Source organism: Dreissena polymorpha, chromosome 10, assembly GCF_020536995.1.
Source record: "Dreissena polymorpha isolate Duluth1 chromosome 10, UMN_Dpol_1.0, whole genome shotgun sequence".
Classification (NCBI taxonomy): Eukaryota; Metazoa; Mollusca; class Bivalvia; order Myida; family Dreissenidae; genus Dreissena; species Dreissena polymorpha.
This window is the reverse complement of record NC_068364.1, coordinates 34,255,960-34,279,634: the sequence shown is the minus strand read 5'-3', so window position 1 is coordinate 34,279,634 and position 23,675 is coordinate 34,255,960. Positions and strand designations below refer to the sequence as shown.

The following is a 23,675-nucleotide window of genomic DNA, read 5'->3' as shown; positions in this document are numbered from 1 at the left end:
ACATCTGGCTTTTATAGGAAATATCTTCCAAACAAGCATTCAGCTTTGGCAGAAAGTGTCATCCCTGATAAGCCTGCGTGGGCTGCACAGGCTTATCTGGAACTACACTTCACACACATGCATTAAGCCTCACTTCACACACATGCATTAAGCCTCACTTCACACACATGCATTAAGCCTCACTTCACACACATGCATTAAGCCTCACTTCACACACATGCATTAAGCCTGTTTTGTCCACAGCAAGGTTTATCTGATTAAACTCATTTGCAAGATGACTATACTAAATTCTAACACGGCACGTGACTTGTTTTCTATAGACAAAGAAGGAAATCAAATGTGGGTTATTCTGCAATAACTTATGGGTGGAGCTTAATGTTGCGAAAGTAGTTCGGAATAAATAAAGAAAATATTGCAGTAAAATGCACGTGCTAAAACCCGCTCTAAAAGAAATGTAATAAATGTAGCATGTATATAAGTGTAATGAAACAACTAATTGTATATTTGGTGATTATTGGCATAACCACGCCTACTAAGAATGTTATTTGTTAGGAAAAGTAATTCAGAAAACATTTATAGCATGTCAGCTTTTCAGAAGCATCAATAAACGTGACGTCATTAAGTTTCTACGATTGTTGTTTTCAATGAAAGTGACGTCATTTGCAAAATATTTGTGAATGAAAACGACGTCATAATTATGTTTGTACAATTCAATGACGTCACTAAATAGTGAACTTTGTACTAAGAAGGGCGGAGTATTGAAAAATAGAGTTCACGTCCTAAAACTTGAACCAAATCAATTAGAATGGTGTTAGAATCGAAATAATATTTTTCTATGGTGGTTTGTTGTCGAATAACCCACAGTAAGTTGTAAAGATGCGTGTTATCAAATCACTCGTGCTTCGCACTCATGATTTAATTCCTACGCATCTATACTCCTTACTGAGGGTTATTCGACAACAAACCATGATAGAAAAATATTATTTCTTAAATTGGAGTAAACTTAATCCATGGCTGGACTACTATACCAACATTGAATTAAACTTAACTCACGGCTAGAATACTATACCAACATTGAATTAAACTTAACTCACGGCTGGAATACTATACTAACATTGAATTAAATTTTACTCACGGCTGGACTACTATACCAACATTGAATTAAACTTAACTCACGGCTGGACTACTATACCAACATTGAATTAAACTTAACTCACGGCTGGAATACTATACTAACATTGAATTAAACTTTACCGGAGGCCGGACCAACACATCCCATACTTACAGCAGCTCCGTCACCTCCAGACCCAGATCCTGTTCCGGGCAGACCAGGTGCTCCGGGTGGCCCTGGTGGGCCCCGCAGTCCAGTCGCATCTCCAGGTGGTCCCGGTGGCCCCATGGGTCCTCTCTCTCCCACACCATCCCGACCTGGCAGACCGTTCTGACCCGGGTATCCAGGTGGACCCTGAGAGGTGAAAGGTTAAAGGTTGTTAAAGTTTTCTAACATTGAATATTGAATTGCATGAAATAAAAATGATCATAATCAAATGTTCTTATATAAAACAGTGAATTTCATCTCCTATTAATAAAATAAAGATCAATATAAAATATAAAACTGAAAGGTCAACATAAATTATACAACTTCAAGGTTATTATAAACAATACAACCGCAAGGTTTATATAAAACTTCAAGGTCAATATGAAATATACATCTTAAAGGTCAAAATAACATATCAAACTTCAAGCTCAATATAAACTTTTAAATTTCAAGATTAAATTATACTATTAAACTTCATGGTCAATAAAGAATATAAAACTTTAAGATCAATTAAACACGTTTTTGATTGACCACACAAACTTACCCTTTCGCCCTTAGGTCCCTCAGGCCCCACGATTTCCCTTCCACCGTCATCACTTTGGATTCCAGGCAATCCCGGAGGTCCCCTAGCACCTGCTTCTCCCTTAGATCCCTATGGGTCACAAGGGACAAAGGATAATGGGGATAAAGGTTAAATAGACCCATAGATGTTGTCTACAAAGGTCTAGAAGCTTCAATGGTCCATGATTACGTTGTAAATAGATCACAAAAGGTCCAGGTTTTTTTCTGTAGCAGCATGCTTATTTTCTGCTGACACTGATTCCATTACAAAAGGCAAGCGTCTTATAAACTTTTATTTTTGTAGTGTTCTGAGAAAACTGGGCATAATGCTTGTGCGAAAAGTGTCGTCCCAGATTAGCCTGTGCAGTCGGCACAGGCTAATCAGGGACAACACTTTCCGCCTATATTGGATTTTTGCTTAGAGACTTCATTTAAACAAAAAATGTCATAAAAGCGGTAAGTGCAGTCCCTGATTAGCCTGTGGGGACTGCACAGGCTAATCTGGGACGACACATAACGCATATGCATCATACCAAGTTTTCTCAAAACGCGTCTCAAGTTGTCAAAATTAACAAATACAATAGGTAAAACTGCATATAATTCATTGTTGATTTTTTTGTTTAATTCAAGATGAATGTCTTATTCCAAATTCATATACTACTTTGTTCACTGGCATTTGTATATTCCCTTCTCTTTTGAAAATGGTAAGTCCCCCAGGGCTATTTATGAAGCTGGTACATTATAAAGAATACTTACATCCCGTCCAGGTTTTCCACCATTACCAGGGTCTCCCTAGAAACAGAGTAACTCATCTTTAGTCACATGGAAGATCCACAAATTTCACACAAACACATTCAAAAATGACAGAAAGAGGCTTTCCATGTAAGTCTCTTTTTTTTTACACAAAATTTTATGCAAATGTTACATAATTAATTCTGTAAATGATTTTACAGTATTTAATATGCTGTAAAATGATTTATTAAAATCAATTATCTATTGATTGGTGTATTAAAATCAATAATCTATTGATCCCAAAAAAAATCCACTATCTCTTTCAGTGCGGGAACCGAATTTTGAAGGCCTTTGCAAACAGTTTGGATCCAGATGAGACGCCACAGAATGTGGCGTCTCATCTGGATCCAAACTGTTTGCTATTCTGATAGTATTCTTTGAAAAAAATCGAAGAAAATGCTAATTTTAGAAATTTAGCAGACGACATTTAAGCAGAAGACAAAATTCCCAGCATGCAAAGGGTTATGTATCTGCTTATGATTTACGATAGTTTTCAGCTTGATCTTTTTTTTTTAAACTTCCAACAACGAATCCAATAACTATTAATTTGAGGTGGCCAATGCATTGCAGGAATAGAGTCCGCCTAGCAACCAGGGGTGGTATTCAAGAAACATCTTAAGTCATTTCATAAATAATTTCCCTTAAGTTCAAAATTACAATGTTTTGTATTTCTTTACTAAATAAGTAAACAATTATAGAAAACAGATGTTTATTTAAATGGTTATCTTGATGCACTCTATTGCAATATGAAATGAAACACTTAAGAAAATTCCCCAATTTAAGGATAAGAATACAAGATGCTTCTGAAATACGACCCCAGGAGGTCACGGGTTTAATCCCCTCTCTGGTAGCGTTCTTTATCCTTCCCTCAAATATACCAAGTACTGTTTCTACACAATAAACAGACTCATAACCTTTTCAATAAGCCTTAGGCTTTTGATGCAATCAACCTTAAAATAAAAAGGTTTAAACATTTGTTGGTTAAAATTTATGATCTGTGGAAACTAATAAATAACTTTTATGTATCTGCAATTTTTAACAGTTGTTTTGAGCTTCATTCTTTTGTCTCACGCTTTTATCCAAGTCACCAATCATGACCTCCATACCTTATCTCCCTTGCCACCCGCGCCAGTAGCAGTCCCAGGCAATCCAGGTGCACCTGTTTGTCCAGGCTCTCCTTTCCGGCCCGGAGTTCCGACTCCAGGATCACCCTTACGACCTGCGAAGCCCCTGACCCCTCTTGGACCCTGAAATAGCATTTTTATATCTAAAATAGCATTTTTATCTCTCAAATAACATTTCTATCTCTAAAAAAAAACATTTTTAGCTCGCAAATACCATTTTCATCTCTAAAATAGCATTTTTATCTCTCAAATAAAATTTTTATCTTAAAAAAAGCATTTTTAGCTCTAAAATAACATTTTTGTCTCTAAAATAGCATTTTTATCTAAAAAATAACATTTTTATCTCAAAAATAGCATTTTCATCTCCAAAATAACATGTTAATCTCTTTTTAAAAGCATGTTTATCTTTAAAATCTAATAAGAGATGACACTTCCCTCTAAAACTGCATTTTATCTAACAAGAGACCTCCTTTAAAGACAACACCATAAAAACTGAAAGTGTCTGCACAGGTAAATCTGTGATGACACTTTTCGCACAAGATTTCTTCAGTGTGTAGTTTGTCTAATATCTTTGCCCTTTTTTCTTATTTTATTTCTTCTATGAAGAAGAACACACACACAAAACTAATAAAGGACCAGAAAGTTTCATTTTGATGTTTTGCAAAAGATAATGACAGCAAGGTAATATTTATTAGGTATGCAAACAATAATAACAGGTAAATCTGTTATTGTAACCGGTTATTTACCTCTTAACTGAACAACCTAAAAATGTTGGAGTATACTTTAAACAAGAGCCGTGTTTGTGAAACACAATACCTCCTAATTATATTCGACCTCTAACCTTGAAAATGACCTTAAACCTTGAAGGATGACCTTGACCTTTCACCGCTCAAAAAGTGCAGCTCCAGGACATACAAACAATGACAGACACATACTTCGACAGACTCATAAAATGACAGACACATAAAATGACAGACACATACAATGACAGACACATACTTCGACAGACACATACAATGACAGACACATACAATGACAGACACATACTTCGACAGACACATAAAATGACAGACACATACTATGTCAGACAGGCAAAAAACAATTTACCCCCAATCATTTGACTGAGGCATAAAAATGTCATATTGCTTGTACATGTTGTCTCTTTAAAAACTAAAGTCATTTTACACCACTTGAGTCGATTATATATAAACAGGTCATTATTTATCAATCTTACCGGGAATCCAGGGTAACCGATTTCGCCCTGTTTTCCCGTTGGTCCTATTGGTCCCTGTGGTCCCATAGGTCCCGGTTTTCCAGGCTCGCCCTGCAAAAGGGAAACAACTCTTGTGTGAAATAAAGATTTAAATGGGAAACAACTGTTTTGTGAATATTGGATTTCAATATTAAACAACTCTTGAGTGAATTTAAGATTTAAATGGGAAACAACTCTTGTGTGAATTAAAGATTTACATGGGAAACAACTCTTGTGTGAATTAAATATTTCAATGGCAATAACTTGTGTGTGCATTAAAGGCTAAATGGCAAACAACTCTTGTGTGAATTGAAGATTTAAATAAGAAACAATTTCAAGTTGAAAGAACTTGTGTGTGATATAAAGATTTAAATAAGAAACAAATGTTGTGTGAATTAAAGATTTAAATGGAAATAACCCTGCAAGCAAGGTGAACATGTCACCTTTTAAACAGCAAGCACTGCTTACAAAAAAATTATAATGATCTACATGGGTCATGCTCTGAGAAAATGGGGTCTCATGCATGTGCATAAAGTGTTGTCCCAAATTAACTTGTGCAGTCCGCACAGGCTAATCAGCGACAACACTTTCTGCCTCAATTGGATTTTTGCTTAGAAGAGACTTCAAACAAAATATATCATACACACAGAAAATGTTTTTCCTTATTAGCTTGTGTGGACTGCACAGACTAATCTGTGACGACACTTGAAACAAATATATTAAACCCCCTTTTCACAGAGAGAGGCTTATATAATTTACAAGAAATCTTCAAGTTTTAGTGGCTTGTCCAGCAAAAAAGGTAAACAACTCTTGAGTGAATTAAAGATGTTAATGGGAAACAAAGCATGTGTGAATTGACGATTTAAAAGGGAAACAACTATAGAGTAAATTAAAGATTAAAAGGGAAACAACTCTTGAGTGATGTTAAGATTTCAATGGGAAACAACTCTTGTGTGAATTTAAGATTTAAAAGGGAGACAACTCTTGAGTGAATTTAAAATTCAAATGGGAAACAACTCTTCTGTGAATTAAAGATTTAAATGGGAAACAAATCTTGTGTGAATTAAAGATTTAAATTGGAAACAACTTTTGAGTGAATTAAAGATGTTAATGTGAATAACTCTGTTTACATGACACCTTTTAAAACAATGGGCATCAAGTGTTACTTTACCAGATCAAAATATAAAATAAAAGTATTAAAAATATATAGTTTGTTAAAAACAAGCAACACAAAGATTCTTAAAATATGTGAAGATTACAATTGATTCACCTAAAACATTTTAGTCAAGTCTGGTGAAAATCAAATAAAAACTGTTTGAAATAAGAAAGCCCTGTTACCGTGACTACTGCCCCCCCAGAAACCAGATTTCCAGGACCCGCCGGTGGACCAGGGGGTCCCACGGGGCCAACAGGTCCCATATCTCCCTTGTCTCCTTTAGGGCCCTGTAAAACAACAAAAACAACTTGCTATAGGATATTAAGCCTCTTTGACATTGAAAATAATCTTTTCACAACAACTGGCAAAACTTTATAAACAATCTTACAACAACAACTTGTGTAACATTAAAACCAATCTTTCAACAACAACTTGCATAACAAAAAACATCAACAACTTGCAATAGGATATAAAGCCTCCATTAAATTATTAAAGAACAATCTTATAAAAAAGATTGTACTCAAACTTTCATTTTGTTTGATGTACAATGCGAGAAAATCTAAGAAACTTATGCCTCCACAACATTTAAAAACAATTTTAAACTAGAAATGTGCTAAAACTTTGACATTTTAACAAATATACATGTATAGTTACACTGCATGAAAATCCAAAAAAAAGTTTGAGCTTAAAATAAAAATCAAACAAAACATACAAATTCATTGAATTAATATCCCCCGCCAGTTTGAAAATTTTGTGACATACATACTAATGGAATGATGGACAACCCCAATTCTATATCACACCACCTTTAGCAGGGGACAACACACCTATTTTTTTTAATTAACGACAATTAGAGAACAGTATTAAACAACATGACCTCTACTCACCATGACACCGTTGATGCCTGGTTCTCCGTCCGGTCCCGGTAAGCCATCTTTACCCGGCTTACCAGGCATACCATCAACTCCGGGCAGCCCTCGTTCACCTTGAGGTCCCGTCAAACCATCAACTCCGGGCAGCCCTCTTTCACCTTTAGGTCCCGGCAACCCATCAACTCCAGGCAGCCCCTGTTCACCGGCAACACCACTTGATCCAGGATCACCTTTCTCGCCTTGTTCAATCAAGAGAAAAAATGAACGAAAACCAGCACAAAAACAAGTACAATGCTTTAAATCGATAACTTAACATAAATATATGTTAAAAAATTGCTTTCTGTTACCAAGCAGATAGTGTGAAAAAAATCCCATGGGAAAATGAAAAATACCATTGGAAAACAAAAAATCCCATGGGAAAATGGAAAATCCCATTAGAAAACAAAAAATCCCATGGAAAAATGAAAAATCCCATGGGAAAATGAAAAAAAAACGCCTTAGAAGACCCACTTTGCTAATAAATTTCATAGCAAAATTGCCTTGTTCAATTATGAAAAAAAAGTGTATCTCACAAATAACATGTTGTTCTTAATGTATTGATACATGTTTTTTTATTTGTTGAATAGAAAGAAACATTTGCTTATTCTAGTTACAGATACGTTACATCCGAATCAAATTATTTTCTAAACCATAATTGTCTTTTATTTGCCCATGCTTAAGAAAATAGGATCTTCATGGCTGTAAAGATAAATTGATCTCACAATGAGCAACGTAACTTAGTGCTCGTTTGTTAAACTGTTAACACTCCTATGCATTCAAATAATGCTGTACCTAAATAAATATTTTCATTACAGTAATGTCAACTTGTAAAAATCTAACATTTAGCACGTCATTTAAATTTTTATTGTATATACCGGTAATGCAAAATGATAAGCTTGTAATGCTTAATTTGAATAAATATTCTGTTCTGTCTTGTTCACCTTTCTGTCCAGGCAATCCGGGCATACTGTTCATCTCACCACTTCCTTCCCCGTCGAAGATCAAATCACCTGCATTTCCGGACAAGTGCCCGGGTGGTCCTGGAGGGCCAGGGGGACCCGGTGGGCCGGACGGACCAGGTGCCCCGGTTGCTCCCACAATTGATGCTCCGGGTAATCCAGTTTCACCTTGATCACCTTTGGTTCCCTGTTAAAATGGAAGAATGGAATTTAAAACCTGCTACAACAATACAACATTGATAACCCTTTTTTAGCCCCTTTATACATGTAGAAAACAGTCACAAAATAATGACTCTATTTTGGGCACCAGGGGTGTCAATTGGCCCAAATTTGAAATCCGGAAAATTAAGCCGTGGGATAAAGGGAAGAGAGGGCCCAACCCCCCGAGCCCTAGGTTATTGTTCTTTTTTTATAGTCTTTCTACAGTACAGCCAAAGCGGAACAAACATATTTCGCGATCCGCGGCGGCAAGGTGAATCGAGTCGATGCTGCGTCAGTCGTTGAAGCCGCGTCAGTAAGTCGCATTTCGCCGCGAAACTTCGCATCTGTCCGCCGAGGCATGCCGCGATCCGCGACATGATGCCGAGTCGATGCGCATCATGAAATAAAACATCTTTTAAAAAATATTAGTTACATGTAGTTAACAAATTTTGAAAGAACAATTATAATAATAATTAAAATCATAATAAATTTATTGTGCGCGGATTGTATTAGCATATACATGTAAGCATAGTTAATGTGTCTGGCCAATTAAGTTTGTTTCCCGCCCATAGTGTATGTATTTCACACATAAACAAGGTCGCGTAAATATGTTTTCGCACATACAAGTGGCCAAGGCTCCAGCATATGATGGATTTATAAATTAATTGCATGTTGATTTTGCTATTATATTTAAGCTGAGAAAATTAGCAGTTTGAAGCCACATCGATAATCAAGACGGTGACGACGTATTTGTTGTTTTGTTAATTATCAGCTTATTATAACTATTGTTTGAATGTGCGTATATAGACAAGTTCTATTTTGATCATATTATACAGTTAATATCGCTACTAATTAACCGATAATCTCGTATATTCCAATTTTGAAGCAAATGCTGGTAAATATTTACGATACACAAACATTCTCGATATTTCCTTTAGTTTCAAATACATTTTGGCATTTGTTACTATTTATAGAGATGATGAAATAAAGTCTAATCGGGGCGTTTTTCCACTGAACACGCAATTTACGCCTGACCTGATGTTCATGTATTTATACAACATAAAATACACCCAAACTTTCCAAACGACGTTCTACATGTCTGCATAATTATCGCGCGCTTTTTATGAAACAAAGGATATTTTAGCACTGTTTATTTGACACTAGAATTTGCCAAAGGTCGCGTTAGCATTAAAATTCGGAAGTGTGTTTCGGATTACAAATTTAATAATGATAAGCGAACAAAACATTAACAGTTGCGCGTAATTAATTCTACGCTACACATACATGTATGTACATGTTGGTGGCTATCTTTTCACTCGATCCGCCGCGTACGTATGCGGCGGATTTACTCCGCGAAAGTACGCGAGGTAAATACAGACTCAGCGTCGATGCGCTGATCGATGCCGAGTGCCACGGCGATACGCCGCGTCAACACACGATTCGGCCGCCGCGTACTAATAATCTGGCCGTGGTGTAGCCGTAGATTTTGTTTGTGCCGCTTTTGCTGTACTGTAGGTGCAATTTCTGGTGAGTACAATGCGAAATATTATAAACCAAACCATCCATAACACCGCAGGTGTATTTGTCATTCTAAACAAATGATATTAAGAACTTCGAAATGTAATTAACAAACCAGCGTATCCGAAAACGACTGTCCGAAAACATGTCGCGATACAAATGTAATTAAATATGCATATCGTTTGACTGCAGAAAATGAAAACCAGTAACCAGTAACCTAGCAAATACGCAGTCAATATATAATTTGATTAACATATTGTTTTAAAATATGATATTGCAGTGCTTTACTTTGCCAGTGCCTGCTCATGTCAGTGCCAGCCGCTTACCAATCAGAAATCAATAAATAAAATCGGTACCAAGCGCAAATGTCCGGAATGCCGACGATGCTATAACAATATTCGTTCTGAAATGATCCCGCACTAAAAGAATTTTGTCCCTACCCCCACCCGCCTTAAACAAACTCATCGGATTTACATTCACCTCAAAATCAGCCCTGGACGGCTCAAATCCGGATTTCCGGAATAATCCGGAAAATTGACACCCCTGGGCACATTTTTTTAATTTTTGATTGCCACAAAATGATTACTAAATCAAGCTCAAATAAATTGGTTTAAACTAAGTGATACCTTCATTCCATGGTTGCCAGGTAACCCAGCGGCTCCTTGACTGCCTGGCAGACCGTCCATCCCTGGCGCGCCCCTCTCTCCTGGCTGGCCCGCAGACCCGGGCTCTCCAACATCTCCCTGGGGATAGTGAAACACAACTGTTTGATTCTCTTTCTGGAAGAACTGGGTTTAAAGCATGTGGGTTAAAAGTCCTCCCAGATTAGCCTGTTCATTATGAACAGATAAATCAGGGGAGAAACTTCAGGCTTTTATATAAGTATTTGTTAAAAGAAATTATTGCATATATTTCTGTAATGAAGTTTACTGTTTTAGATTGCAGTCAAAAATTAAGGCTTTACATAATTCCTTAGATGATCTAAGTTTTTTCATTAAAATATAAAAATGTAAATGTGAAACCAAAAATCAAGGCTTTTTTATAATAACTTATGTAAACTCTATTGAAATATAAAAATGTATATGTGAAGCCAACAATTAAGGCTTTCCTAATTACTTACGAAACTCTATTAAAATAAGAACACGTAAATGTGAAAACAAAAATCACGGCTTTACATAATTACTTTATTGAAATATGAAAGCAGTCAAAGCCCGATTGCTAAAAATTTTAACAGCCATTCAAAGTACAAGTATGTTAACTTTGGACCTAAATAAAATTAATTTTAAAAGGAATTATATTATAATCAAAAGCCAACTCTTTCACCAAAAATGTTTACAATTAACACATATATTCAAGGGTAAACAAGTAAGTCACATAAATAACTTAATTCACAAAATTAATGGTTGTTAACTAAACTGGCCATTAAAACTTTTAGCAACCATGCCAAGAGGCAAGCTCATAACCTTTCAAAAAACATGAGGCATTTAATGAAATCAGGCTAAAATAAATAGTTTTAACCCTATACCACTCATATTCGTATTTTGATGCATTTTCAGTCCCTTAGAAAGTTAATTTTAATTTTAGGCCTTTCTTACTAGATTTAAGTTGTAAAGGCTTTTTTCCAACCCTTAGACATACGGATGAGCAGCAAACAGCATAAAACCTTAACAGCCTGCGAGTTGCTTGCAGGCTGTTATGTTTTATGCTGTTTGCACACATCCCTTTTTACTTTGCTTCTGAATGGGAAAGGGTTAACTAAAATATTTGTAAAAAGTCAGTTGCGAATTCCTTACCCTTTCTCCCTTGAAGCCAAGTGGCCCAGGCAGCCCCTGCTCTCCCCTCTCTCCCCTAACCCCTGTTGGCCCCTGTGGGCCAGGCACACCCGTATCTCCTGCAGACCCAGGCAAGCCTCGAGGACCCACTGGGCCTTGGGGTCCCATGGGACCAGCAACTGACCCGCCCGATACCTGTGAAAACAGTAAAACAAAATCATGAAAAGAACAATATGAGCCTCGTTCTGGAAAAATGGAGCTTAATGCATGTGTGTAACGTGCATATTTCTGCCTGGATTTTCGCTAATAAGAGACTTCAATGAAATTCCATAAAAGGGACAAAATTGTCACAAAACCAGGTTTTCATTGTGAAAAAAAAATCTGATAAAGGGAGAAAACTCAAACTGAACTTTTGAAATGACCAAAAAAAATTAACCCCCTTTGTAAGTTTTTTTTTTTTTTTAAATCTATTTTTAGTCGTGGCGACCTTGACATTGGAGATATTGACGTGATTCTTTCGTGGGACACACCGTCCCATGATGGTGAACAAATGTGCCAAATGATTTTAAAATCTCACAATGAATGACATAGTTATGGCCAGGACAAGCTCATTTATGGCCATTTTTGACCTTTGAACTCAAAGTGTGACCTTGACCTTGGAGATATCGACGTAATTATTTCGCGCGACACACCGTCCAATGATGGTGAACAAATGTGCCAAATGATTTTAAAATCTGACGATGAACGACATAGTTATGGCTCGGACAAGCTCATTTATGGCCATTTTTGACCTTTGAACTCAAAGTGTGACCTTGACCTTGGAGATATCGACGTAATTATTTCGCGCGACACACCGTCCAATGATGGTGAACAAATGTGCCAAATGATTTTAAAATCTGACAATGAACGACATAGTTATGGCCCGGACAAGCTTATTCCGCCAGCCCGCCAGCCAGCCAGCCCGCCAGCCAGCCAGCCAGCAAGCCCGCCCGCATTCGCCAATCTAATAACCAGTTTTTTCCTTCGGAAAACCTGGTTAAAAAGCGGAAAGTGCAGTCTGCACATGCTTATATGGGAAAACACTTCAAGCCTAGTCTGAAATTTTGCTAATTAGAGACTTCAATTTAATTTGGTTAAAGCGGAAAGTGTTGTTCCTGGTTAGCCTGTGCAGACTGGCAGACACTTTATGCACAAGCATTTAGCCCAGTTCCTGCTTGAGGCCTTGAGGGCCAGTCTGACCAACACCTGCCCCTCCAGATACCTGTGAAAGCAGTAGAAGCATCCTTTAATTGAATACTTATATCTTCAATAATTAGATACACATTTTCATATCTCAGAATTCTGATAAAGGGATCAAAATATCTTTTAAATACCACTATTATCTGAGCTCTGAAAACACCCGATTCAAATCTCTAGTATACCCTTTAAAACTGATGGTAGGGGATAAAATACTCTTTAACAAAAAACATCAGGGAGTTCAGTATCCTTAAGTGTAAAATTTGGGACCAATATCATGAAGTTACATTCTCATTTTTTACCTCAACTCAGAAGATGATAATTCGTCCTATTGGTGCAAAAAGGTACCATGTGCCTTCTAATTTCAATATTACCTTTTTGCACCAAGGCGGCTTTATTTGAGTTTCCACTAAGCTTAGTATTGAGAATGTCTGTCAGCTCAAAAACAACTAATCTTACAAATTGAGAAAACCCTCAAACTCGAGTCAAAATATTGACTTAGGTATGTTTTTGATACTAGTCCCTTATCAGAGACACTGAAGGCAATGCCATTTTTTACATTCAATTCCACAACCTTCCTCCAGGACCTGTCAGAGATGGATATTTCTGTTCAATACCGCTAAAATGCTTCATTATTTCTGCCTTTCTCAAGCAAACACTATATATGCATAGAAATATTGTATTCTTAGTGTAAAATCTTTAGTGTAAAATCTTTAGTGTAAAATCTTTAGTGTAAAGTATGCACATTTCAATCCCCGACCTACCTCAACGACCTGTCCCGGAGGACCCTGGGGTCCAGGGGGTCCAGGTCGTCCATCTTTGCCATCAACTCCTGGTTTTCCAGCGGGCCCGGATGGTCCCTCGGGTCCCATTGGGCCCATAACTCCTGCAACACCCGGTTCTCCTTGCAATCCATCATCACCCTATAACAAAGATTGAAAAGCATTTATTTAAACTCGACTTCATTGAAAGCCTAAAACTTATTGAAAAGAACTTGAGTTTTATGCTGTTTGCTGCTCATCAGTATCTTAGGCTAAGAAATAAGTCTTAAATGCTTGAATCTAGTAAGACAGGCCTTAAATTTAAGTAGATTCCCTACATACACATCAGTCAAAGTGTGTACCTGGAATTTAATTAGATTCTCTAAGGGACTACAAACACATCAGTCAAAGTGTGAATCTGCGCGGCTCACTTACCTGTGATCCCTTCATGCCGTTGATACCTGGAATACCAGGCTCCCCTGCTGGCCCTGGCAGGCCCTGAAATACAACATAGCAGTCATTAGCAACAACGTACATAAATCCCATGTCTATCTGCAACAACTAGAACAATGCAGCCGCTTATTGCGTGGGTTTTTTACAATTATTAGAAGTTTTTGCCCCATATTTACACAATTTCGAGAAATTCGCAACTTAAATTATCACAATTTTGACAAATTTGATCGACATTCTTTCAAAAAGTTTGTGACTAATTTTTTTCCTGCCAAAATTGAGGGTCCAAAGGCTGCTCCACAAAGATGAGGAAAAACGCCCTGACTACAAATTATCAGGAAACTTGAGGATACAGAGCCAGGAGTGACTGCTGCTGACAAAAAAAATAAACAAGAGGGCATGAAAGGCCCAAAGTCGCTCACCTGATATACAAAGGAATCGACCTGTTCTGTGCAGCCCAAGATATCATTAGAACAAAAGTTCTGACCAAGTTTCATGTAGATTAAACAAAAATATGACTTATAGAGTATTAACTATTAACTAGGTTTAACTATAGCCATATACAGAAAAATGCCCCGCCCCCTTGAGGTAATGTTTTTCAACACACTGGAACCATTTTCGAACTTGTCCAAGATAGTTTTGGGACAAATCTTCTGACCAAGATTCATGAAGGTCGGACAAAAAAATGTGGCCTCTTGAGTGTTAACAAGGCAAATATTGAGGATGCATGACGTACTATGGACAAATGGTGATCATAAAAGCTCACCATTGAGCATGTTGTGGTCAGGTGAGCTAAAAAAAGGGCATTGGTGTTAAATTGAACAAATAGTTTAAGAAGCTCTCCCATCCCAAATTGTAAGATGAGATAAATGCGGGACACTAAGTGAGTGAGTTGGGATTCTAAATGCAGTACAGTTGGGATTTTAAATGCAGTAAATTTGGGATTATAAATGCAGTGCAGTTGGGATTTTAAATGCAGTAAATTTGGGATTCCAAATGCAGTACAGTTGGGATTCTAAATGCAGTACGGTTGGGATTTTAAATGCATTAAATTTAGGATTCTAAATGCAGAACAGTTGGGATTCTAAATGCAGTACAGTTGGTATTTTAAATGCAGTATATTTTGGATTTTAAATGCAGTACAGTTGGGATTCTAAATGCAGTACAGTTGGGATTTTAAATGCAGTAAATTTGGGATTCCAAATGCAGTACAGTTCAGAGTTGGGATTCTAAATGCAGTACAGTTGGGATTTTAAATGCATTAAATTGGGATTCTAAATGCAGTAAATTTGGGATTTTGAATGCAGTACAGTTAAGATTTTAAATGCAGTAAATTTGGGATTTTAAATGCAGTAAATTTGGGATTTTAAATGCAGTACTGTTGGGATTGTATCATGTGTCTTACTACCACAATGATGTAAGCAAACTCTACACAGGGATTATGTGTGTCATTAATACAATTTATATCATGTAATTGTTGGTCCCTTGAAGAACAAATTGTACCAATTAGCATTAGTATAACAAGAAGGCCATACTGGCATATGGCTAATATTTCACATTTCAGTAGAAATAGTGTCAACAAATTTAATGTGGAAAAGTATACAACACAAAAGGCATGCACAACTTATTTAAACAACATTAGATTAACTGAAAATAGAACAATATAAATGTTCACATAAATGCTTTTCAAATTTTAGCACCTTGTAATACAAGTGACCCATATTTTTGTAAATCAGAGGATGGGACTGCAAGGGTTGGTCCCTTACCATTTAAATCTTTCCCACTCATAAGCAAAGTGATAATGGACTCGCAGTCTGTTCCGGTTTTATGCTATTTGCTGCTCATCAATAACTAACGGTTGGAAAAAAGCCTTTTAAACTTGAATAAAGTAAGAAAAGTCTTAAATTAAATATAACTTTCTAAGGGACTGCAAACATGTCAAATATGTATCTAAGTGGTAAAGGGTTAAACCATTAAAGGATAAGTCAACCTCTTTCTGGAAAATCTGGGCTTTATGTTTGAACATAACATGTTGTCATATATTAGCCTGTGCATTATGCGCAGGCTAATTGTGGACAATACTTTCTGCTTTATAGAATTTTTCCTTATAAGAAAGTCAAATCGAAAGGAAAATCAAGTAAGGAGAAAAAGTGTTGTCCCTGATTAGCATGTGACAGACTGCACAGTCCTGATTAGCATGCGCAGACTGCACAGTCTTGATTAGCATGTGTAGACTGCAGAGTCTTGATTAGCATGTGTAGACTGCAGAGTCTTGATTAGCATGTGTAGACTGCACAGTCTTGATAAGCATGTGTAGACTGCACAGTCTTGATTAGCATGTGTAGACTGCACAGTCTTGATTAGCATGTGTAGACTGCACAGTCTTGATAAGCATGTGTAGACTGCACAGTCTTGATAAGCATGTGTAGACTGCACAGTCTTGATTAGCATGTGTAGACTGCACAGTCTTGATAAGCATGCCCAGACTGCACAGTCTTGATTAGCATGTGTAGACTGCACAGTCTTGATTAACATGTGTAGACTGCACAGTCTTGATTAGCATGTGACAGACTGCACAGTCTTGATTAGCATGTGACAGACTGCACAGTCTTGATTAACATGTGTAGACTGCACAGTCTTGATTAACATGTGACAGACTGCACAGTCTTGATTAACATGTGTAGACTGCACAGTCTTGATTAGCATGTGACAGACTGCACAGTCTTGATTAACATGTGTAGACTGCACAGTCTTGATTAGCATGTGTAGACTGCACAGTCTTGATTAGCATGTGACAGACTGCACAGTCTTGATTAGCATGTGTAGACTGCACAGTCTTGATTAGCATGTGACAGACTGCACAGTCTTGATTAGCATGTGTAGACTGCACAGTCCTGATTAGCATGTGTAAACTGCACAGGCTTATCTGCAACCACACTTTACACACATGTATTCAGCCCATATTCCAAGACCAATGCTTACTTATCCTTAAATGGGTAGGGAACCAACCCTTTCAGATTCACCGTTAAAAATCCCACAATACAACAGTTCAAAAAACAGAAATATAACAGAAAGGAAACACATCAGTAGTAATATCTTACCTTAATCCTTTTGTTTGCAATTTAAGATAGTATTATAATGATCAGAAAATGCAACATAAAGGTCTGTTCCCATTAAAAGTTACTATATTTTTCTGAAGATAATAATGCAATTAATATTCTTAGTGCATTTCCTATAGATATTTGTTTATGTTCAAGCCATGTCCTTTTTTCAAAAACATTAACCTGCAATTAACTTCAAAATGAACATCTTCAATATTTAAATTGTTGGCCTGAATTTGTTTACAAAGTTCTCCGTGTCAAACTAAGTCTCAGAACAAAATATTGACCAATGAGAATGCTTGCTACATTTGAGTCTTGACTTACATTGGTTAACTGATTTAAGAGTTAAATTAGTAATAGTGAAATCAAAACCCAGCTCAGGGTCTGTATTCACCAATCTAGTCTTAAACTTAAGTCTTAGAATAAAGAATATTCTTTAAATTGAAATATCCAGTCATTCCAATTATATTGAATCCAACTTGACATAAATCACGTCTAATTACATATTTCTTTATTTTGGACATTTTGTTACTGACACAGCAGTGTTTTTTTTTTGCAATGTAAAACAGACCATTAAACAGACCCTATTCAAAAGCAAATCGACCCGATCCCAAACCGAAATTGTAAAAAAAAATCCCATTTTTTTTTTTTTTATATAACAATATCTTTTTTAAGAAAGAAGTGTCTTATGATTAATATATTTTGTATACAATTTAAGGCGCATCTGCAATACTTACTGGTTTTCCCTCAGGACCCTGTAAGCCAGGGGATCCAGGGTCTCCCCTCAGGTCTTCTGGGTCACCTTCAAACACCCCTGGGGCTCCTGCAACCATAGAAACATATTGTTCAACTTTTTGTAGCAACCAGTGAAGCTAAAAGCATGTAATTTTTGGATCAAGTTATAATTCATGTTACTTTATTGTGAAACCTTTAAAATATCTGATAATGGCAAACACATTTTTATGCTTTTATAATTTACATTTGTTTGATAACGTAATTTTCTCAAACTTAATTTTATCTGGGTCTTAAGTTAACAGACTGTAACCTTAACTGGCCGTTAAAGTTTTGAGCAACTAGGCCCTGATGTTAAAATTACATTACCTTTAGTTAAAAGATGAAACCTTAACCCTTAACCACTTAGAAATGTATTTAACCCTTTACCACTTAGAAATGTATTTAACCCTTTACCACTTAGAAATGTATTTAACCCTTTACTACTTAGAAATGTATTTAACCCTTTACCACTTAGAAATGTATTTAACCCTTTACCATTTAGAAACGTATTTAACCCTTTATCACTTAGATACATATTTTTACGCATTTGTAGTCCTTTAGAAAGTTACAATTAAATACCTTACTTGCTAAAGTCAAGTTTTAAAGGCTTCATTTCTGACCCTTAGATACTGATGAGCAGCAAACAGCATAAAACCTGAACAGACTTCAAATTACTAGCAGGCTGTTCTGGTTTTATGCTGTTTGCACCTTGTCATAGCCATTTTCACTTTGCTTCTGAGTGGGAATGGGTTAAATTCATAGACAGTAAATTCAAATGAAGATATATCTAAGAAAGGCAAAAATTATCACCATGTAATTAAATGGTGTTCATTTAGAATATTTCAGCAATATATACGAGTGCTTCTGCGAAACTGTAAACGAATTGCATAAATCTGTTAATGGGCGCTTGGTTGTTACAGAAGACAAGCTTTCAATGACAATTTTATGCAAAATTAACATTATGAATACTATTTTGCACAACAACATATACTTGAAAAAAATTAAAGGACTCAACCAAATATGAAACTTAAGCAAGTTATTCTAAAAACTGACTCCAGAATTTGTTATCCATGTTGGGCCAGGAATTGTATCATTTCAAAAAAATGTCCACAAACTACAGATGATTCGCATCCTGGGAATACTGGGCTTAATGCATGTGCACTATGCACAGGCTTATAATGTAATACACTTTCCACTTTTCTGGTACAGTAACTTATTTGGTAAGGACTGTCAAACATAGACCAAACTCTGGAAGATCATAACCAACAAGACTATTGCCAAGCAATATATGTCCCCTACCGGCTTCACCATCCTCAGAAATTTCCACCATTATCAGAATTTTTTTATTTTTTTGTTGCCATAGCAACCAGAATTTTTGACGTAGGAACAAAATGAAATGACGTGCATAATGTCCATATTGCCATCTATCCATGTTTCAAGCTTCATGAAAAAATATGAAGTACTTTTCAAGTTATTGCAGGATCCAGAAAAATGTGACAGACAAACTGACAGACTGACTGACTGACAGACAGAGTGCAAACCATAAGTCCCCTCCGGTGAAATCGGTAGGGGACAATAAATGGCATTTTTATGAGAATCTAATTAGAACAATTTAATTATTATTTTTAAATCCACGACCTACTTATCCTTACCAGGAGGTCCCTGGGGTCCAGTCTCACCCTGGAGCCCTCTTGCTCCAGCCACGCCCGGCATTCCAGCAGGGCCTGCAATCCCTGGTGGACCCTGGGGCCCGGGCACACCGCGATCACCTTTATCACCTTTGACCCCGCCAACCGCGGGCCTGACCTCTCCTGACCCCTCAAAAAGGTCATCATCTGCGATCAGGGATATGGGCTGGGTATGCGCAGGTCCTGGTGGTCCAGGGGGGCCTGGTGGACCCTGGGGACCCATTAAGCCTGGTAGACCATCCCTTCCTGACACTCCTGCAAGGCCTTGGCCCTGAAATTGCGGCTTGCAAAATAAGAAAGTATGTTTTGTTGCCATATTAGGAGATTCTTTTAAACTGGGGCCTGGGCATTTAGAAATTTCACAATGCAAGAGAATCTAAAAAAGTAAAACTTTTATGGATTCTTAAGAATCTTTTTACCGGCAGTCCTTGTGGTCCCACTGGACCCTCTCGACCCGGAACTCCATCTTTTCCATCTTTGCCAGGAAGTCCTGGCATCCCGGGCTCTCCTTTAGGTCCGGGTTCTTCATCGTACGGGCGCGGTTCAGCAGGCAGTCCGGGCAATCCTGGCTCGCCTTTCTGTCCTACAACTGCGAGACCAGGATGTCCCTGTAAACAATGTAGCAATGGCAATGATTAAACCGTTTCCACGGGCAATATCTAAAGAATTCGTCCCCCACGGGCAATAACTTAAGAATTCCCAAGGGAGATAACTCAAACATTCCCAAGAGCTATTTCAACAATCAGCTAACTATGCCCAGATATTATGCCAAGAAATTTGTGTTTATGAAATGCTGATAACCTGATGAAAACTTATGGACTGGAACCTGAAGAAAGTGGTCTACTAATGTACACTGAACGACCGAAACAACAGCAAATGACAAGAACAATGACAATACAGACAGACAGACAGATGGACTGACAGTTCAACTGCTATATGCCACTTTACCAGGGGCATAAACATGTTCTTATATAAGCAGTAATGGCTGCCAGTGTAATATGTTCAGAAGTTTGAATGTCAGATTTGTTGGGCCTCTTTTAAAATATGACGCAGAATCGGTGGTAACCCACCCCTAACCCCCCATATCGGTGGTAACCCACCCCTAACCCCCCATATCGGTGGTAACCCACCCCTAACCCCCATTTGTTTTACATATGAATATGTGACATGAATCTCAGAAGTGAACCCTGGGTAAATTGGATTCACAAATATTTTTGGAAAAATTACATCCCGGTATGATAAAATTACAGTGTGTCTGTACTGAATACAATTATTGTTTAGTGAAGAGTACATTTTTGCTGAAATAATAACAGTGTTTTTACACCATATTGAAAATGGGGCCCATTGGCTTGAGGAAAACATTGTTGTTTTGGCAAAAAATGCAAAATAAGTGGTGTTTTTTGGGAGGCTAACAAATGCTTTAAAAAATAGGATAAAAGTGATTCCAATATAACATTTACCAACGATCAACTTATATAGTATGATCAGAGATCAACAAAATGTTGTGACTTATTTAAGATATTTTTTTGGTCCCATTTGGAAAAAATATAGACTTTTTTAAATTGGGAATGGATCATTCTACAGGCCCAAAATTTGAATGAAAAATACTCTGAATGACCTGGTAAAAACTAAAAAAGCGAAAACAAAGCACAAAAGCTCACCTGTATGCCTTGGGGTCCCTGGGGCCCTGGAATTCCCACATCTCCCCTGTCCCCTTTGGACCCATCTTTGCCAGGCTGACCTGGGATCCCCATGTCCCCTCTGTCCCCTTTTTCCCCCTTCATCCCCAACAGGACACTCGGGTCTGGTGGGGGTTGAGGGGGGGAGGGTATTCCAGGCGGACCCTGGTCTCCCTTCTCACCCTTGGGCCCCGGCTCTCCTTGCTCTCCTTTCATGCTTTGCTTGGGCACCGCCTTGCAATGAAAAAATGAAATAATAATAATAATAATTATATAATTAATGCATACAAAAATGGACATGGCTAATTCAAATAGACAGGCATTGGGAATTCACATGCGAAAAAACAACAGATGGGCATAATGCATGAGCATAAAGTGTCACCACAGATACACAGGCTAATCAGGGACAACACTTTCCGCTTTTATTGTATTTCTTTTTAAAGAAAGTATCTTCTTAGGAAAAATCCAGTTGAAGCAGAAAGTGTCGTCCCTGATGAACCAGTGCTTGGGTACCACCTTGCATTACACAAATACAGGTTGTTTTACAGGTCCACTAGGCGTATTGGATATGGTGTGTGCCTAGCAACCAGGAGGTCATGGGTTTGATCCCCAAGATCACCTCAAAAGACACCATTTTAATACTGGTTCTACCCTGCTGAGGCATGGCCTAAACATGATTTCATTGAAATAGACAATATGCAAACCTGGCCCCGTGTTCACAAAACATTTTTTGCAATCGAAAATCGATTTTGCTTGTCATTGAAAATGGATTTCCATTGAAGTTGATAGGCAAAAATGAAAATCGATGTCAGTTAAAATCGATTTTCGATTGCAAAATCGTTTTGTGAACACGGGGCCAGGACCAAGTATCAGGAACATACTTAAGTCAATATTCTGACACAAGTTTGAGGGATTTTTTTTTATTGATTTTTGATTTTGAGATGCTTTAGACCATCATGCTCAGGCCAAAAAAAAAGGGTCCATTTCTGGTCTCCTAGGGAGAAAAAAAAAGGGTCGGTAGGTTTTTGTTTTTTTTCTGGTACAAAAATGGAAGACTACTAAAGCTTATAATAACAAATACATGTATATATATATATATATATATATATATATATATATATATATATATATATATATATATATATATATATGCTTTGTTTTCTTGATATTACATCTTATATGAACGAAAATGAACTTTTTTTAAATTTATTTTTTATTTTATTATTTTTAAAAATTGTTTGGCAACCCCAATAAAAAGTTGAGGGTCCGCGCCGATTGAGTTTTGAGTGTATTGAGTCTCAGTCACCCTTGAATGCTAGGAGAAATATGTGCATATTCCCATATCTGAGAATTAGGATAGTACCTGATCTTACAAAAGTGATCGTTTTGGCTCAAAATGACAGCCTCTTTCAGGCTGTTTCCTGATTGCAAAAATTGAAGTTTTTTTCCCAAAAATCTTCACAGAATTTCCCCAAAAATGTTCCAAACTTTTCCACTAAACTCAATAATTAATTAACTGAGTTTATTATACAGCAGTATACACCAAAGCACTTTATACTTAAATTTAATAGTACAGTCAAATATGCACTTATGAAAAATTGGATTATTGTTATTTATAATATATTAATAATGTCTCATTTTTTTCTCCAATTTCATGATTTATCACACTATATTTTCCAATCGAAAAAAGGAATGGGCTATAGAATATATACAAATAAAAAATACAACGAAAACAACAACATTTTACTGACTTCAGTGATTTTGTCAATGTTGATATTGATATCATAGCCTTCAACAACAGAAACAACAACGGAAACAACAACAACAGCAACAATAACAACATTTCAAACACTTCAGGGATTTCATCAATGTCGAAGTTGATATCAAAGCCATCAACAACAACAACAACAACAAGTATCGTTGAAAACGATGGATGCTCCCCTTACGTTCATGGTTAAGGTATATTGCTGGACTTTGAATGTTTATAGTTGCATCAACATAAGTTGCTGAATGTTTTAATCATTTGATTGAACGTGTGACTTTGAGAAAATCTATTATTAGCCTCGGTGACCTTGACCCCAGTGATCTCAAACCTCATCAAAAGGTAGAATTCCATGCAAGGTACCTACATGCCAAATATTTAAGTGATCGGTAAAATATTGAAGGCGCTATGAGAAACTGTAACAAAAGTGTGACGGAAAAATCTATTATTAGCCTCGGCGACCTAGACCTTGACCCCTGTGACCTCAAACCTCCTCAAAAGGTAGAGGTCCATGCAAGGTACCTACATGCCAAATATGTAAGAGATTGGTAAAATATTGAAGGCGGTATGAGAAACTGTAACAAAAATATATTATTAGCCTCGGTGACCTTGCCCCCAGTGACCTCAAACCTCATCAAAAGGTAGAGGTCCATGCAAGGT

The 23,675-nt window shown here is 37.0% G+C and overlaps 1 protein-coding gene across 1 annotated transcript in view; it reads right to left on the bottom strand.

Moving 5' to 3' along the window:
• LOC127849031 (collagen alpha-1(I) chain-like) overlaps nucleotides 1-23,675 on the bottom strand; it is a 46,568-nt gene that overhangs the window by 17,295 nt on the left and 5,598 nt on the right. The window contains exons 4-19 of the mRNA XM_052381756.1: nucleotides 21,236-21,487; nucleotides 19,994-20,182; nucleotides 19,539-19,845; nucleotides 17,850-17,935; nucleotides 13,997-14,059; nucleotides 13,565-13,723; nucleotides 11,586-11,759; nucleotides 10,419-10,535; nucleotides 8,056-8,260; nucleotides 7,091-7,314; nucleotides 6,386-6,490; nucleotides 5,030-5,119; nucleotides 3,778-3,918; nucleotides 2,636-2,671; nucleotides 1,863-1,970; nucleotides 1,286-1,465 (exon numbers count right to left, since the gene is read on the bottom strand). Coding sequence (XP_052237716.1) covers nucleotides 1,286-1,465; nucleotides 1,863-1,970; nucleotides 2,636-2,671; nucleotides 3,778-3,918; nucleotides 5,030-5,119; nucleotides 6,386-6,490; nucleotides 7,091-7,314; nucleotides 8,056-8,260; nucleotides 10,419-10,535; nucleotides 11,586-11,759; nucleotides 13,565-13,723; nucleotides 13,997-14,059; nucleotides 17,850-17,935; nucleotides 19,539-19,845; nucleotides 19,994-20,182; nucleotides 21,236-21,487 — 2,436 coding nt within the window. The remainder of the gene's footprint in view (nucleotides 1-1,285; nucleotides 1,466-1,862; nucleotides 1,971-2,635; nucleotides 2,672-3,777; nucleotides 3,919-5,029; nucleotides 5,120-6,385; nucleotides 6,491-7,090; nucleotides 7,315-8,055; nucleotides 8,261-10,418; nucleotides 10,536-11,585; nucleotides 11,760-13,564; nucleotides 13,724-13,996; nucleotides 14,060-17,849; nucleotides 17,936-19,538; nucleotides 19,846-19,993; nucleotides 20,183-21,235; nucleotides 21,488-23,675) is intronic.